Raw genomic sequence first — 15,732 nt, forward strand, 5'->3', positions numbered from 1 at the left:
TAGGTGCACCTGCTGTGGTGATGTCGGACAACGGTCCACAATATGCAGGGAAACAGTACGCAGATATGTGCACCGCATGGGGAATACAGCACGTCACCTCATCCCCAAGGTACCCTCGCTCAAGTGGTCTAGTGGAGCGTTCAGTTAGGACAGTCAAGTCTTTGATCAAGAAGTGCAAAGCTTCTGGACAGAACATCGATATAGCTCTTCTCAACCTTCGAGCTACCCCAGTTGATAGTAAGCTCCCATCCCCGGCTGAAACGATGTTTGGTAGACCGATCCGCACCACCTTGCCAAGTAACCAACCACACGTCAACATCCAGAAATCCGAAGACATCAGAGAACAGCTGGAGACAAGACGTCTGAAAATGAAAAACGATCATAATATCAAACACACTGGGAAGGAGCTTCCTCCACTCTACATTGGTCAAAAAGTGAGAATCCTCGACAACCCCAGTAACACCTGGATTCCAGGAGAAATCACAAATGTATGCAAGGAAACAAGATCATGCGAAGTCAAAACTCCCAACGGCAACAAATTGCGACGCAATCGATCACATCTTAGAGAGATGTCGCTCCCAACACCTCAAATGGTCACACCAAAACGTGTCAGATTTGACGATGATCTACCTTTTGTTACACCTACCAAAACACAGTCAAATGAACAAACAAAGACACAGAAGAAACATGATCAGAAAGATCAAACAAGTCAGAATGTGGAAAACAACAAACAAACAGATACACAGCAGAACATGACAAACAAAACACGATCAGGTCGTATAATAAGAAGACCAGACAGATATAACCACTGAATCATAATTATCTCCTCTCCTGTTAGAATATAAAATTCTGATTTTATTGATTATTACCAATGTTGTTAAAGTTGTTATGATTACGGAAATTGCTAATCACTTGAGTATTTCAGGTTGAAGTGTAGAGAAAGTTTGCCTTAATAATTTGTTTTATTAATGTTTTGAGAATCGTTCTAGTGTTACAACTGTTTTGCTGAGTTACACACGTTTTGCCAGTTGAAAAGTACTATCTACTTCAATTAACAATTTTGCCACAAGGTTCATATCTTCACAGTAAATTCCACATTGCCTACATGTTGCTCATCAGTCAAGTTTGTAATTGTACTTTGTAAAAGGGGGGGATGTTGTGATATGTATTGGGTCTATGTTATGGGCGGAGGTATATGTTGTTTTAACCTCCACTCTTGCTTTTGGCTGATGTGATAATATTAACAGCAGCCTTCGTGTTGCCAGAAGAATCAACAATATTCATTGTCTACATCTCTCTTTGAGTCCATACCTACTCATACTTCAATAATGACATCCTTGTTTTGTGAAGATCATTGCACCAACAACTTTCATCACTGAAAGTTTCATTGCAATTGCTCATTTGGAACATTGCAAAACATCACTTATATAAATTATTTCTTAAGATGACAAATAAAAAAATAAAATATATAAAAATAATAATAATAATATAAAAAACTTTAACAAAAACAAGAGCTGTTTCGCTGCGCTGCGCTACGAAACAGCTGCGCTGCGCTACGAAACAGCTACGAAACGGCTAATTATCTTAAACAGATCTGAAATAGGCACATTGGATTTTTTGAGAATGCATATTGTAAACAGTCTACAGGAAGCCTTAGAGACAATATCCTTGATAAGAAAATCCCATCTCAAGATGTTCTAAACAGTAACACAGTAGTTTCATGGATGTAACACTATCATGGAATCAAATACCCAAGCAATTGTTCTTGTGTGAATGATATCGGCTGAAGTTTTTCTCTTTTGGAATTAGTACCACAGTCCCCGAGTCTTCCAGACTCTTGGAAGGACACCATCTTTTTGGTCAGTTTAGTTGGTAGGTCGGACGGATGGCCTGCCTGCCTTGAATGGATTCAGTTTTCTTAGAGCTTGGAGCACTTGGCCGGTGTGAGTTGTTGGGGGTGGGGACTCAGCTGGTAGATATGCTGGTAGCGATTCAAGCTTTAACGCAGGTAACTGGTTGTAGATACCGGCAAAATGTTCATTGATTGCTTCCAAGGTGGCCTTTGGGTCACTATCAGCACCAGGTATTGTTGTATAGGCCTTGGCTTTGAAGTTGAAGAGCATTTGGATTTGACTGTGCCACTTTCTAGGCCGACTGTCCTTCAGGTGTTGGATTGAGTTCCTGTAGAAAATACTCTTGGCTAGTCTAATTTCACGCTGGATTTTTTGCGCAAGGAGCGCCATTCAGACATACTACCACAACTGTATGCATGTTGGCGTTGCTTGAGTAATAAATTTACTTAAATGCTATGGGTTATCCAAGGTTTGTCACTGCGCTTCCTCATTGAGCTTACCATTGGAGAGTATAAGTCGTTAGCGTCATTCAGGAATTTGTCAACTGATTCAGATGCTGTTTCACACTCGAAGTGCATCATCCGAGTAATCCCAATTACGAGGAAGAAATTAAGCACAAAGTCTAGACATAACACCAGTGTTGCGGGAAAAGTTTTTTAGTAATGGAAGAGATGTGTACAGACCAGGAGAGTTGATCATCAATAATGACACCTAGAAAATTAGTTGAGTGAACTTGAAGGATAGGATTATTGTCGATACGAAGAAAAGGAATATCTTCTGAGAGATGAGAGGATTTACTGAAGAGTATGAACTTAGTTTTGTGTTCATGGAGGGAAAGTTTGTTGACTTTAAACCAGGAAGCGACTTTTAGAAGTTCGGCATTCATAACATTTACGGAATTAGCCGGGTTGGAGTCGGAGAAAGCAATGGTTGTGTCATCTGCAAATAGCGTAAAAGACCGAAAGGAAGGAGAAGAATGCAGATCATTGATATAAAGCAGAAAGAGGAGTGGGCCAAGAATAGAACCATGTGGAATGCCATGATGAATTTCTTGCCATTAAAGGTTGTGGTTTTTGAATGAATTGTTGTCTACTGGCAAGATACAAAGAAAGCCATTTAGTGAGGTGGATTAAGGACAAAAACACGAAGATCGTGACACGGCGGACAAAAGCACCAAGTTTTCACCAAAGCATCAGTTTGACCCGTAGATTTCAAAAAAGTCATGCTCCAAAAAATCTGAGCATGGGATGACCTTGAATTAAATCGTTATGACGTCATTACGTCTTTTAATGTAATAAAGCCATTGCAAATACCATGGTTGGATTGCTACATGCCAAAATTATGTTTCTGAGGCCAAGGAATTTAATGAGGGTGGTATTAGTTTGTAACAGATTAATATCCATTATGGTGACTATGTTGATGCTAAAAAAAAATTGCATTGACCTTGACGTAATATATTCAAAATGCCAGTCATTTCCTTAAAACAGCATAACTTTGGTTATGTAATGATGATGCAGGTGATTTTAGTTCGAATCAGAGGCCAAGGAATCGAATGGCAACATTCTTGTTTCGCTGAAACAAACAGTTTTATGATTTGTGTATTAAATTTGTATTGCTTTAGCATAGAATAGTATAAAATACGTCATCATCACTGAGGACATATCAGTGGTTTGTATTAAAATATTTTAATATGTTTGATTTTCAGCTCATGGTTCTGATGGCTAGCAAACCAACGTTAGCAACATTTAAAATTGAAACTTGATTTTGGATTGAAATGGTTTTGTTTCAGTTTGAGACAATGCAATTGCCATAGTTTACTTTGTAAACTGTTTTTTGGGGCAACTGGTGTCGAAAATGACCTACGATGACCAAACCACTGATAGTTTGGAGATCAAAAAACACAAGTATAAACACCATGCATCTGGATTGCGTCTGGTGGTGCCAATAATGTCTTGATTGCTATTGTTAGATTAAACAAATGGTATCCAGATTTCTATCACTCACTGATGTTTGTTTGAAACCGGTTCTAGTTAATTGGTCGGAAGCTGAAGACAAACTGCACAACGATCTAAGCTCCATCAGCGACGTCCCAGAGCAAGATCCAATCTTCATCCTCGGGGATCTGAACGCCAGAGTTGGTGCCGATCAAAAATCCTGGTCTTCCTGTATGGGACAGTTTCGCATCGGAAAGTTATTAATGAAAACAGCCAGCATCTTCTTGAGTTCTGCTGTACAACAATCTCTGCATCACTAAACTTTCTTCAACACAAAGCCCCAACACAAGGTATCCTAGAGCACCCTAGATCAAAGCATTGGCACTAACTTGACCTCGTACCGATCGGCCATTGCAGCGGTCCACAGGGGATTTGTCGACGGTTCGACGGTTTCAGATATCGGGCGATCGGGCAGCTGACTAAGAGGATGTTTGTCACGCGTCCCCCTGTGCGCAAACTGGTCCCATCCTGGGACCTCTTTAGCGTACTGTCAGCACTATTAACCAAACCCCCTTTCGAACCACTGAGTGGAGCCACATTGCTACACTTAACGGTCAAAGTGGCTTTTTTGGTGGCAGTCGCTACGTGTCGCTACGTCTCGCCGACGTATTGAACTCCACTCCCTTACAGTGGCGGCAGGGCACATCCGGTGGGAACCCGGAGGAGTCTGCCTGATTCCTACGGCGGGATTTCTGGCCAAGAACCAATCCGGTTCTTTCGAACCCCCAGACATTTTTGTCCCTGACCTTAAAGCCTTTTCGGCAGTTGCGGCCGACAAACTTTGGTGCCCGGTTAAAGTGGTACATCGACCGCACAAAGTCAATCCGAACCGGCCACGAACGGGTGTTCGTGTCCACGGTTCCACCATTCCGACCAGCATCCCGCGATACGCATCTCGTGTGTTGGATAGTTAAAGCCATCCGCTTGGTGCCGGGTGGATGGCCAGCGACCAATGGTCCGGTTCATGCCCACGAGGTACGGGGAGTGTCGGCCTCATGGGCTTTCTTTAAAGGTGTCTCCATGAGTGACATAACAAGGGCGACCTCCTGGAAGAGCCTGTCCACGTTCTTCGACTGCCACCTGAAGGATGTTCTGCAGGTGGATGGGAGAGCGGGTAGAGCGGTGTTACAGGCGGCCAGCCAAGCTGCGAAGCCAGAACAAGCTCCATATCGTCAGTCCTGGTTTTGGTGAGTTTTTCCACGGTATGACAGTGCTAACAATGTTTTTTAATGTTTTGTTCACCCGTGGGACGACACCCCCTGTACGTTTTGGGCATGGACCACTATCGGGCCTAGCGGCCGCGAAGATTTCTCTGAACTTTTTGAGTGCGCCAGGGTCCTACGCCCCCTTAAGACATGCAGTAGCACCGCGTATACCCACCGCCTTTCCTTGGTGCGAGTCTATGCAAATTAGTAATTCGACTCTACCGGTAAGTAGAGTGAAGTAGACTCCCCCCCCCCCCCCCCACAGAAGTGTGGATGGGGTCTACGAACGAATACTTACCAGTAGAGTATCCCTCCCTTCTTCCCCACATACTCGGTCCTTTGGTGCTTACATTTAGTAGGGCTCATCGAAAAGAGGATGTGGCAGGCATGTCGCGGGGCGTTGTTGGTAGGACGGTGGGAGCGCTATTGTGTGTGAAAGTCTTAGCATTATTGCCTCGCGGCATAGGGAATATGCAAATTAGTAATTTGACTCTACCGGTAAGTATTCGTTCGTAGACCCCATCCACACTTCAACAACTCCAACACACAGATAGTGTAAATTTAAACTTAAACTCATAACAACTTTTGAGATTTAAACCACCTTTTGATATTCAAAACAACTTTTGGTATTCAAAACAACTTTTAGTTGTCTGTGTATCTGGCTGGTTTGCAGTCTTAGTAGCAGACTGTGTAGGGGACACATTAATAGCTATCTGAGACCATTTGTTACCACGTGTTGAGTTTGTATTTTGCAAGTTTGGCATATGCTCTTGCGCAGTCTTGTATTTGCCTCCAGTATCTGGTTGGTCTGGTTGGTCAGCAAATCTAACGCGCTTAGGGGTTTGGTGAGACTGTATACGCGTAGGCTGCACAAAGTTGGCACTTGTGCTTAGCTTTGATGCAGTTAGGCCTGGCATTTTCGCACAGGTGCTATCTGTTGCGATGATCCGAGTCCAAGTTGAAGTCCTTGGGGTCTGAGTCCAAGTTGAAGTCCTTGGGGTCTGAGTCCAAGTTGAAGTCCTTGGGGTCTGAGTCCAAGTTTGAGTTCCTTGGGGTCCGAGTCCAAGTTCAAGTCCTTGGGGGTCGAGTCCAAGTCCTTGTGTTCCGAGTCCAAGTTTAAGTCCTTATGGTCTGAGTCCAAGGTTAAGTCCAAGTGATCCGAGTACAAGTTCAAGTCCTTATGGTCTGCGTCCAAGTCCAAGTCCTTGGGGTCTGAGTCCAAGTCAAAGTCCTTGGGGTCCGAGTCCAAGTCAAAGTCCTTGTGTTCCGAGTCCAAGTTCAAGTCCTTATGGTCCGAGTCCAAGTTCAAGTCCTTATGGTCTGAGTCCAAGTCCAAGTCCTTGGGGTCCGAGTCCAAGTCCAAGTCCTTGTGTTCCGAGTCCAAGTTTAAGTCCTTATGGTCTGAGTCCAAGGTTAAGTCCAAGTGATCCGAGTACAAGTTCAAGTCCTTGGGGTCTGAGTCTAAGTCAAAGTCCTTGTGTTCCGAGTCCAAGTTCAAGTCCTTATGGTCTGCGTCCAAGTCCAAGTCCTTGGGGTCTGAGTCCAAGTCAAAGTCCTTGGGGTCCGAGTCCAAGTCAAAGTCCTTGTGTTCCGAGTCCAAGTTCAAGTCCTTATGGTCCGAGTCCAAGTTCAAGTCCTTATGGTCTGAGTCCAAGTCCAAGTCCTTGGGGTCCGAGTCCAAGTCAAAGTCCTTGGGGTCCGAGTCCAAGTTCACTTCTTTATGGTCCGAGTCCAAGTTCAAGTCCTTGTGATCCGAGTCCAAGTCCTTGGGGTCTGAGTCCAAGTCAAAGTCCTTGTGTTCCAAGTCCAAGTTCAAGTCCTTATGGTCCGAGTCCAAGTCCAAGTCCTTGGGGTCCGAGTCCAATTCAAAGTCCTTGTGATACGAGTCCAAGTTCAAGTCCTTACGGTCCCAAGACCAAGTTCAAGTCCTTATGGTCGGAGTCCAAGCCCTTGTGGTCCAACCAAGTTCAAGTCCTTATTGGCAGAGTCCAAGTTCACGTCCTTGGGGTCTGAGTCCAAGTTCAAGTCCTTGGGGTCTGAGTCCAAGTTCAAGTCCTTATGGTCCCGAGTCCAAGTTCAAGTCCTTATGGGCCGAGTTCAAGTCCTTGTGGTCCATTCAAGTTCAAGTCCTTATGGGCAGAGTCCAAGTTCAAGTCCTTGGGGTCTGAGTACAAGTCAAAGTCCTTTGGGTCTGAAGCCAAGTTCAAGTCCTTGGGGTCTGAGTCCAAGTTCAAGCCCTTGTGATCTGAGTCCAAGTCCTTGGGGTCTGAGTCCAAGTCCTTGGAAAAAAAAGACTAAAAAAGATCATGGTGTTTGCGCCCGGCAGCAAGGTATCATTTTCTATTTCTCTACAAGTAGAGTTAACTCTCAATATTATAATAAAACTAGCAGACACCATCTAGCTAGAGGATGAGCTCAGCTGCTTCAGCTTGGAACAAAACCCAAAACCTGGAAGTAACTTTGTCTCCAGATTGCAGATGTTGGTAATAGGTGTGTTTGGCAAAGCAATAGACAACAAACCAATATCAAAATTCAAATCATTTATGCAACTTTGACAATTGCACAATTTTAAATTCATTTTATTCAAGATATAAAACAAATGCAAAAAAAACAGTACAAAGTTCATTGCTATGTGAAACTTTAATCTAATGAAACATTCTAAACAAATATTTAAACCACATTATCAAGACTAATTTATGTTACTAAGTATGAGATTGAGTATAATCTAAGCTCAATGCAACATTGTATAATATCAATTCCAAAATTTACACAAAAAACTCTGCACCCAGGCATGCTGAAGTAGCCCCTTAGTCTCATGGAAACAAACAAAAGACGAGGCTCTTCAAGCAAAAAGTGTTGACTTTTTTTGTTTAAGAGGAAAATAGAGAGTCTTTCTAATTTTCAGTGAATAATAGGTTTTCTCGGCCAATTTCAGAATTTTCCAGAAAATTTCATCATAAGACAATCATTAACAGTTTGGACACAACAATGTTGACATTGTAGGTTTACTTATCATTTAACTTTTTTGCTTTTCTGTTTTCTTCTGATTTGTATAGGGTTTTCTCTAGAAATTGCTTGATGTTTTCTGGGCATGTTTGGGAATAGTTCAACCATCAGGCACATGCTCACTGCTAAAAATGGTATTCTTGAAATAAGAAAAACATCTTATTTTGAGAATTTTTTCTCTTGTGTCACTCCCAAGAAATTTTTTCTAGGGAGTGACACAAGAAATAAATTCTCAAAATAAGATGTTTTTCTTGTTTCAAGAATACCATTTTTAGCAGTGCTTCCATGGGTTTATGAAGCCAGATACACAGCTCAGCTTTCACATGTTAATCATTCAGGCGGAATGGAGCATGAAAAGGCACGCCCGGTGACGTAGCGTGCAAAAGTACTTTTGTTTGCCAACAATTGACGGACAATCCTCCAATCAAATGGCAAGGATGTGCTTGGGTGTTATATTATGTCGAATAATACTATCAAACAGCATAAGTATGAAAACTACACAATAGTTACAAAGTATTTCTATTGTGGCTAGTAATAACAACGTCAATTCTTCAAATAGTGACTTGGGCAGAATAATGTTAAATAGTTTGTCCACTTGCAAGGAAATCAGGCTACTTTGAATAAGTTTTGGACAGATTAACCAGGCGTCATCAACCCAATAATCCATGTTGCACCATTTTGGGAGTCATATCCCTGAGTGGTATACAGTGTACATGTAATGCACACTTTAAGCGGCGCAGTGTTTGCACGCTTACTATCAATTGAATCACCGGCATTCAAGACATTCGCGTGACCATCTCTCAGAGATGTCATTCCCTCTTTGGTCATGTCAGACAGCTCCCTCATGTGGCCCTCAAGCTAAGCGTTGACGCATGGGGAGGATCCCAGCCATGGAAGAGACCAAGGTGTGTCAGCACTTGGGTGTGTCGGCTGGATATAAACTTCTAGTCAGAGTGTCGGGCACCGCAGCTGTGGCAATCGCAGCTGTGGGCGGCTCTATGTCCCCCATGATTGATACAGAGCATGATGATGAAGATGATGGTAAACTGTATGTGCAATTTGACTCCCCAAAAGGTGACTGTGGCAGACTATGTACTAACTACAGCCACATGTACATGTATACATGTACAATGGTGCAAGGTATAAATACAATCATAATTCCATTTTTTTTTCATTTAAATAGAGCTAACCAAATGTAGACATGAGCTTTTTGTGGGATTGGAAGCCTGCTCCAAATGAGCCTGGTGGAAAAATTGTTTCCTCATAGTTGGAGAAACATCGTTGTTATTCGTGCATTCATTAAGCTTATCTCTTAGGCTTAAATGATCTTGATAGCCCACTACATAACAATGATAACATTATATATGTACAAATTTGTAAAGTCGGTTACCCTTTCTTCACAAACAGTTCACATGTAACTGTAAGTTTTTTATGTATGTACATCAACCATGTTATGTGACAATAGTGCACTATTATTGATATGAATCTAACTTCACAAGTTGAACCCTTGTATGCCAACTGCAAACTTAACATTTGTGTTGTGACAAGATTTGACTAGTGCCCTGTTTGTTTTTTTGTTTTTTTTACTGGAACAGGGCCAATTATGTGTTCAGGCAGCTTGCATACCTTTTCTTAATTAAAACTCGTGTATTTTTGCACCTTCAAATTACTAACCACCCCCTCTATAGATTTAGGGTCAAAATTAATTGTGCTTAAACCATTTTATAAAGGCTTTTTACACAAATATGGAAATACATGTACAATGGAAATGGTTTGTTTACATTTTTGCAACAAGACAAAGCTTTTCAGCAAGCCAAATTATGATGAATTGAACATGAAGTAAATGAAATAAAATTTAAATAAACTGCCATAACACTCCTATAAATTCTGAAACAACCTTTTTCCTATGTAGGTGTTCTCCCAAGGGGTTCAATACTTGAAATTAATTGATCTGCTTACATTTCATAAAGGTTTTGGGATAGCTGGTACTTGTTTCAAAATGAGTAGAATTTGAACCAGTTACAAACAAGAAAGATGCATGATGGTACAATGCTAAACAGTTATAACCACATGTCTAGTCATCTCACTCCAGCAATACTCTACTTTACTCTTTACTCTACTTTACTCTTTACGTGTTTGTGTCTTACATGACAAGCATAATCACAAAGAAAACAAGGGAAAAAAGAACAATTGTTTGATTGTTTCACATTTGAATTTAACATATGTCTAAACTACACTTCACCAAATAGAGAAAAGAATATTATTAACTATTAACTCAAAAGAACTGATCATTTTGTTCTCTTCATCTTTTGCAACACATCAACACAGTAAACTATAAACTAGAACTACACTACATGTATTACAGACCATTAAGAGAGGATTTAATTGTCATTGTAGTCTACAGCCATCGGTTGATTAGTGATTCGTTTTTACTCTGAAGTAACATACTGAATTATAAAGCATTTGTAGTCATGTCATTTTCTATCTGCAGCTCAACAAAATCATGGCAAATTAATTATATAATCTATAGCTGAACTCTCCCCTACACTGGTATATCACAGACTGCCACATATAGTACCATGGCTAATTGGGAAATGGGTTACTTCTGTTTGTACAGAACTAAGTACTTAGCTTTGTGTAACTGTTGGGCAGGAGAGTATACCAATATCAATTATTAAGGCAAAATAATAAAAAATACCAGTTGATCGTCCCCGCCCGCATCTTTTTTTGGGGGCCGCATCCTTTTTTTTGCTATTTACTATTTTACGATTTTTGTAAAATAAATAATAAAAAAAAGGTTTTTTATTTTTTTAATTTTTTTAATCCATCTTTTTAAAAGGACTGGCCTAGGAGCTTTTTCCGAATCTAACTTGATGCTCTCAAACACTTGTAACCGTCTGTTTCATAAAACAATATTAGTGAATGCCTACCAGAAAATCGTTATCCGACCCTGTTAGTGTTAGTGTTAACACAGGTCCTCATGCAACTAATGGGACTAAATAAGTTTGCGGTTGATTCAAACTGAAGAATTGGTGGCCTGTTTGATTTGAAATACTTAGCGGCCATCTTGAAAAAAAAAAAAGTAAATAGTAAATAGTAAGGCCCTCATCCTCTTTTTTTTTAGAAAAATCCGGACGATCAACTGGTATTTTTTGTTATTTGGCCTATAGACGAGAACTGGTTTGAATAGTATGCTTAAACATGAGTTTTCTGTTTCCTTTTTCTGTTTGAGTAATCATTTCTGTTTGAGTAATAAGTGAGTAAATCCTTCAAGTACAAGACTTCTTGAATGACTATGTATCCTTGTTAAGCGTTGGTCACTAATCAACGCAACAGAATGCAGGTGCATAGTTATTCCCCCTTCCAAATCTACTTTTGTAGTCTTACAAGAAAGATGCATGCTGGTACAATGCTGATCAGTAACAACCACATGTCTAGTCATCTCACTCCAGCAATACTCAGAAAACACTACTTTACTCTTTACGTGTTCGTGTCTTGCCTTTCCTTGGTGATTTCCTGCATCAAAAGTGAAACAAACTGTTTGACATAGATTCACCAACACACTACTAAATACTGTACAGCTATACATGTAGCTAGACAAAAATGCTTCGCTGATGAGAGGACCTTAACTTAGAGTAACCCCATCCTAATAATGACCTTGTTAATTTGTTACATAGAGTAACCCATCCTAATAATGACCTTGTTAATTTGTTACACAGAGTAACCCATCTTACTAATGACCTTGTTAATTTGTTACATAGAGTAACCCATCCTAATAGTGACCTTGTTAATTTGTTACATAGAGTAACCCATCCTAATAGTGACCTTGTTAATTTGTTACATAGAGTAACCCATCTTACTAATGACCTTGTAAATAAGTTACATAGACAGGGCCCATTCTTCTAATGACCTCATTATTTCGTTACATAGAGTAACCCATCCTACTAAGGGGTCTTGTCAAAACTCATCCTGGACAGACCACAGGACAAGGCTCGTCCGATGTCACATTTTTGTCGGACGGGCCACAGGATGGGAGTTCATATGGAACAAGGTTCCACACGATGAAATGTGTATTCCCGTCCGATACACAGTACCCAAGGCACCCCACTGAGCGCTCTGCGGTTTCACTGGCTCATTAAACACTAACTAAACAAACCTGGGGTTTGCGGTTTGGGGCAAGTCTGGACTGACTGTTTGGAGGTCACTGCAGGAAAGATAATACTAGCGTAGCTCATGTAAACCGTTAACAGTGTTTTATTCTCCATTCCTAAATTGTATAGGTTTATAAAAATTAAACTAATGAAAAATATAAATATCAAAAGAAACCTTTTTGCAATATTGGTGAAATTATCCACCATCTTGAAAAAAAAACCACGGATGCTAACTATGGCCACCTGGTCATACACAGGAAATTCCCTTCAAAGATTTGTACCCTTCAAAAATGGACCATAACACTCCAAACTTGTCGGATCGTGGGGTGATGTTTCCAAGGTTATTTATTGTCTAAATTACTTTCAGGATAATTTCTTTTCAATCACGATACATCAAAAGGGGTACATCATTGTAAAGGTGCTGTTTAATAACATGGATTTCTCAAATAATTAAATTTTAATCTAAAGATTTTAAAAGGGATTGTCCCACTAGATAATTAAATAAGCTTTTATTGACGCAGAAGAACAACATAGACAATAAAGACAATTGCACTTTTGTCCACAGACTGAAATAAAAACGTTGAAACCCATCCAGTTAAAAAGTTACAAATTGAAATGCACAGAGAGCTTAAGATATGACCAATTTGTCTGTAGTAAATACTCAAGGTCATTAAAGCCCAGTGTGAAACCGCAAACTGGCCCTCGGAGACCCCCTGCTTGTTTTCCAGTAGATAGCAATCTAAACACTCTACGGTTTGTAAACAAATGATCCCTGGTGAAGGCCAGTCACTGCGAGCTCGTCCTATAGCCCGTCCGATAAAGTAATCACTACAAGGGAATTGAACATGGGACAGAAACCTGGTCCTGGACGGGTGCCCGTCCGTTGGCTGTCCAGGATGAGTTTTGACAAGGTCCCGAATTATCTTGTTAATTTGATACATTCATGTAGAGTAAGCCATCCTACTAATGACCTTGTTAATTCAGTACATAGAGTAACCCATTCTACTAATGACCTTGTTAATACGTTACATAGAGTAACCCATTCTGCTAATGACCTTGTTAATACGATACATAGAGTAATCCATCCTACTAATGACCTTGATAATTTGTTACATAGGGTAACACATTCTACTATTGTTAATTTGTTACATACATGTAGAGTAACCCATCCACCTAACGACCTTGTTAATTCAATACATAGAGTGATCCCTCCTACTAATGACCTTGTTAATGTGTTACATAGTGTAACACATTTTTTTAATGACCTCGTTAATACGTTACATAGAGTAACCCATTCTTCTAATGACCTTGTTAATTCAGTTCATAGGGTAATCCATTCTACTAATGACCTTGTTAATACGTTTTATAAAGTAACCCATTCTGCTAACGACCTTGTTAATACGATACATAGAGTAATCCATCCTACTAATGACCTTGTTAATTTGTTACATAGGGTAACCCATTCTACTAATGACCTTGTTAATACGTTACATAGAGTAACCCATTCTTCTAATGACCTTGTTAATCCAATTCTGTAGTAATCCATAGTCAGGATGCCCTGCGGCACAGAGAAAAATGCATGCGTAACGCCGTTACGAAATAGGCTACTTCTGGGTACCAGTCTTTGCACACTATATTATTATACAAAAAGGTAGTTGATACAGCGCATCGAACAGTGTTTGTGTTCGTCGTGAAGTGTTTTTCAAATTTGTTTGTCCGGGCGCGATATTTTTGGTCCGAGCGCACGCCGATTTTGTCCGGGCGCGGCATTTTTTGTCCGGGCGCGGCATTTTTTGTCCGGGCGCGGCATTTTTTGTCCGGGCACATTTAGTATTTTGAGAACTTTGTTCAGGCGCAGTGCCCGGACAAAACTACATGTGGAGAACCCTGGGTAACCCTCCAACTAATGACCGTGTTAATTTGCTACATAGGGTAACCCATTCTACTAATGACCTTGTTAATACGTTACATAGAGAAACCCATTCTACTAATGACCTTGTTAAAACGCTACACAGAGTAACCCATTCTACTATTGTAAACTCATTATAATACATTGTACATATAGAGTAACCCATCCTACTATAAACTCCCTTGTAAATATGTTACATATGACCAAACCTCGTTATTTCTTACCTAGTTGTGTCTCCAGCAGCTCCTTCTGCAGATTCGTCAGCTGCAGCTTCTTTCTGTAAACAAATTTAAATGTATAACGTTGTCATTAGTTTCTTTTCAGGACAATATGATACAAAATCTCATCTTTTGACTTGGGAATAGCCGATATTTAGGAACAGCAGGTCAAGCTTATCATTTACAGAGTTTAACTCCATTCAGTTCGGATGAAGGTCTTGGTCTCTCTCAAGACTTGTAATTGACTTGACTTGCACAAAAACTACTTAAGACATGTTTGAATTTACATTGACTTGAGTTCATTTGATTATTACGACAATGAAATAATAAGTTAAAATTAATGTGGCAAAATTGAGTTTATGGCAACGATCCCGCTGGGTGTTTTTCCAGTGCATTCTCTCTTGTCACCTTGTCACAAAACCAAGCGTTAAATCTGCAAGGATATGCAGACATGTGGGTGCAACAAACTATGGACATGAAATGCACAGTGCATACATGTAGTACATATACTTGTTTGCGCATAGAAACAGTGTATTCTTCCAAACAATCTGTTAGGAACAGCTATGTGTAGTATCAATAAGCTTGTGCAGAAGTAGCGACACAGACGGACGGAAAAGAGGTTTAGTACCGTCTTGCATACATGTACAATATTAAAGTCACCTGGAAGTGGTATTTTGTCAAAATAAAGCTGTTGTCACTAATATATGTGTTTTGATGAGTGGAATGTGAATAAACAGTTTACTAAGGTTCTAAAAAATTGGTTATTATCTTATTTACGAATTTTAAGAGTAGGGGCGACCCGATAGGGCGCTGTTCGTGACGTCAATCGAGGCGCGCTATTTGAAGATAAAATGCTACACAGCGCTGAAAAGACATTGCACCAGACCCAGGCCTGTGAGTTGGTCATGAAAAAAAAGCGGAAAATTGTTGTCCGGATTTTGGGCAAACGGGAAACTTGTCCGGATTTTGGGCCAGCACTACGAACGTTAAAAGGCTTTAATTAAAATTGCAGCACAGACAAAGCATTCACAGAAACATAGACCACAATTCTTAAATGTAACAATGTGTTGTGCATCCTCATTTTCAAGATATTTTTGTAGCATTCCTTAGAAGTAATTTCACAAGCGCGAGGATGCCATGTCGTCAACAGGCATATTTTTTACGTGTTGCAAAAAATACTCACACACAACGTACGGACGTTGTCCGTCGTCGTGTGGGAAAACCATGTGTGCCTTATCTTGTCTCAAGGTGTTGGCTTTTTAATACAGCTTTTAGTAAAGCGCCCTCTATTGGTGCAATGGAACAATGGCATTGAAGTACATGTATAATAGACATCGCACTAAACGAAAAATTAACAACAGCGGCTCCAATGAAAGACCAATGCGGAGCATTTTAC

At 40.4% G+C, this 15,732-nt stretch overlaps 1 protein-coding gene across 4 annotated transcripts in view; it reads right to left on the bottom strand.

Moving 5' to 3' along the window:
- Positions 1-7,589: 7,589 nt before the first annotated feature.
- Positions 7,590-15,732, bottom strand: part of LOC139935651 (calnexin-like) — a 102,515-nt gene continuing 94,372 nt past the window's right edge. For all 4 annotated transcript variants that reach the window (XM_071930137.1, XM_071930134.1, XM_071930133.1 and 1 more), the window contains exons 17-18: positions 14,343-14,395; positions 7,590-11,574 (exon numbers count right to left, since the gene is read on the bottom strand). In XM_071930137.1, the coding sequence (XP_071786238.1) occupies positions 11,532-11,574; positions 14,343-14,395 (96 nt within the window). In that variant the 3' untranslated portion in view covers positions 7,590-11,531. The remainder of the gene's footprint in view (positions 11,575-14,342; positions 14,396-15,732) is intronic.

Source organism: Asterias amurensis, chromosome 4 (genome assembly GCF_032118995.1).
Source record: "Asterias amurensis chromosome 4, ASM3211899v1".
Lineage (NCBI taxonomy): Eukaryota > Metazoa > Echinodermata > Asteroidea > Forcipulatida > Asteriidae > Asterias > Asterias amurensis.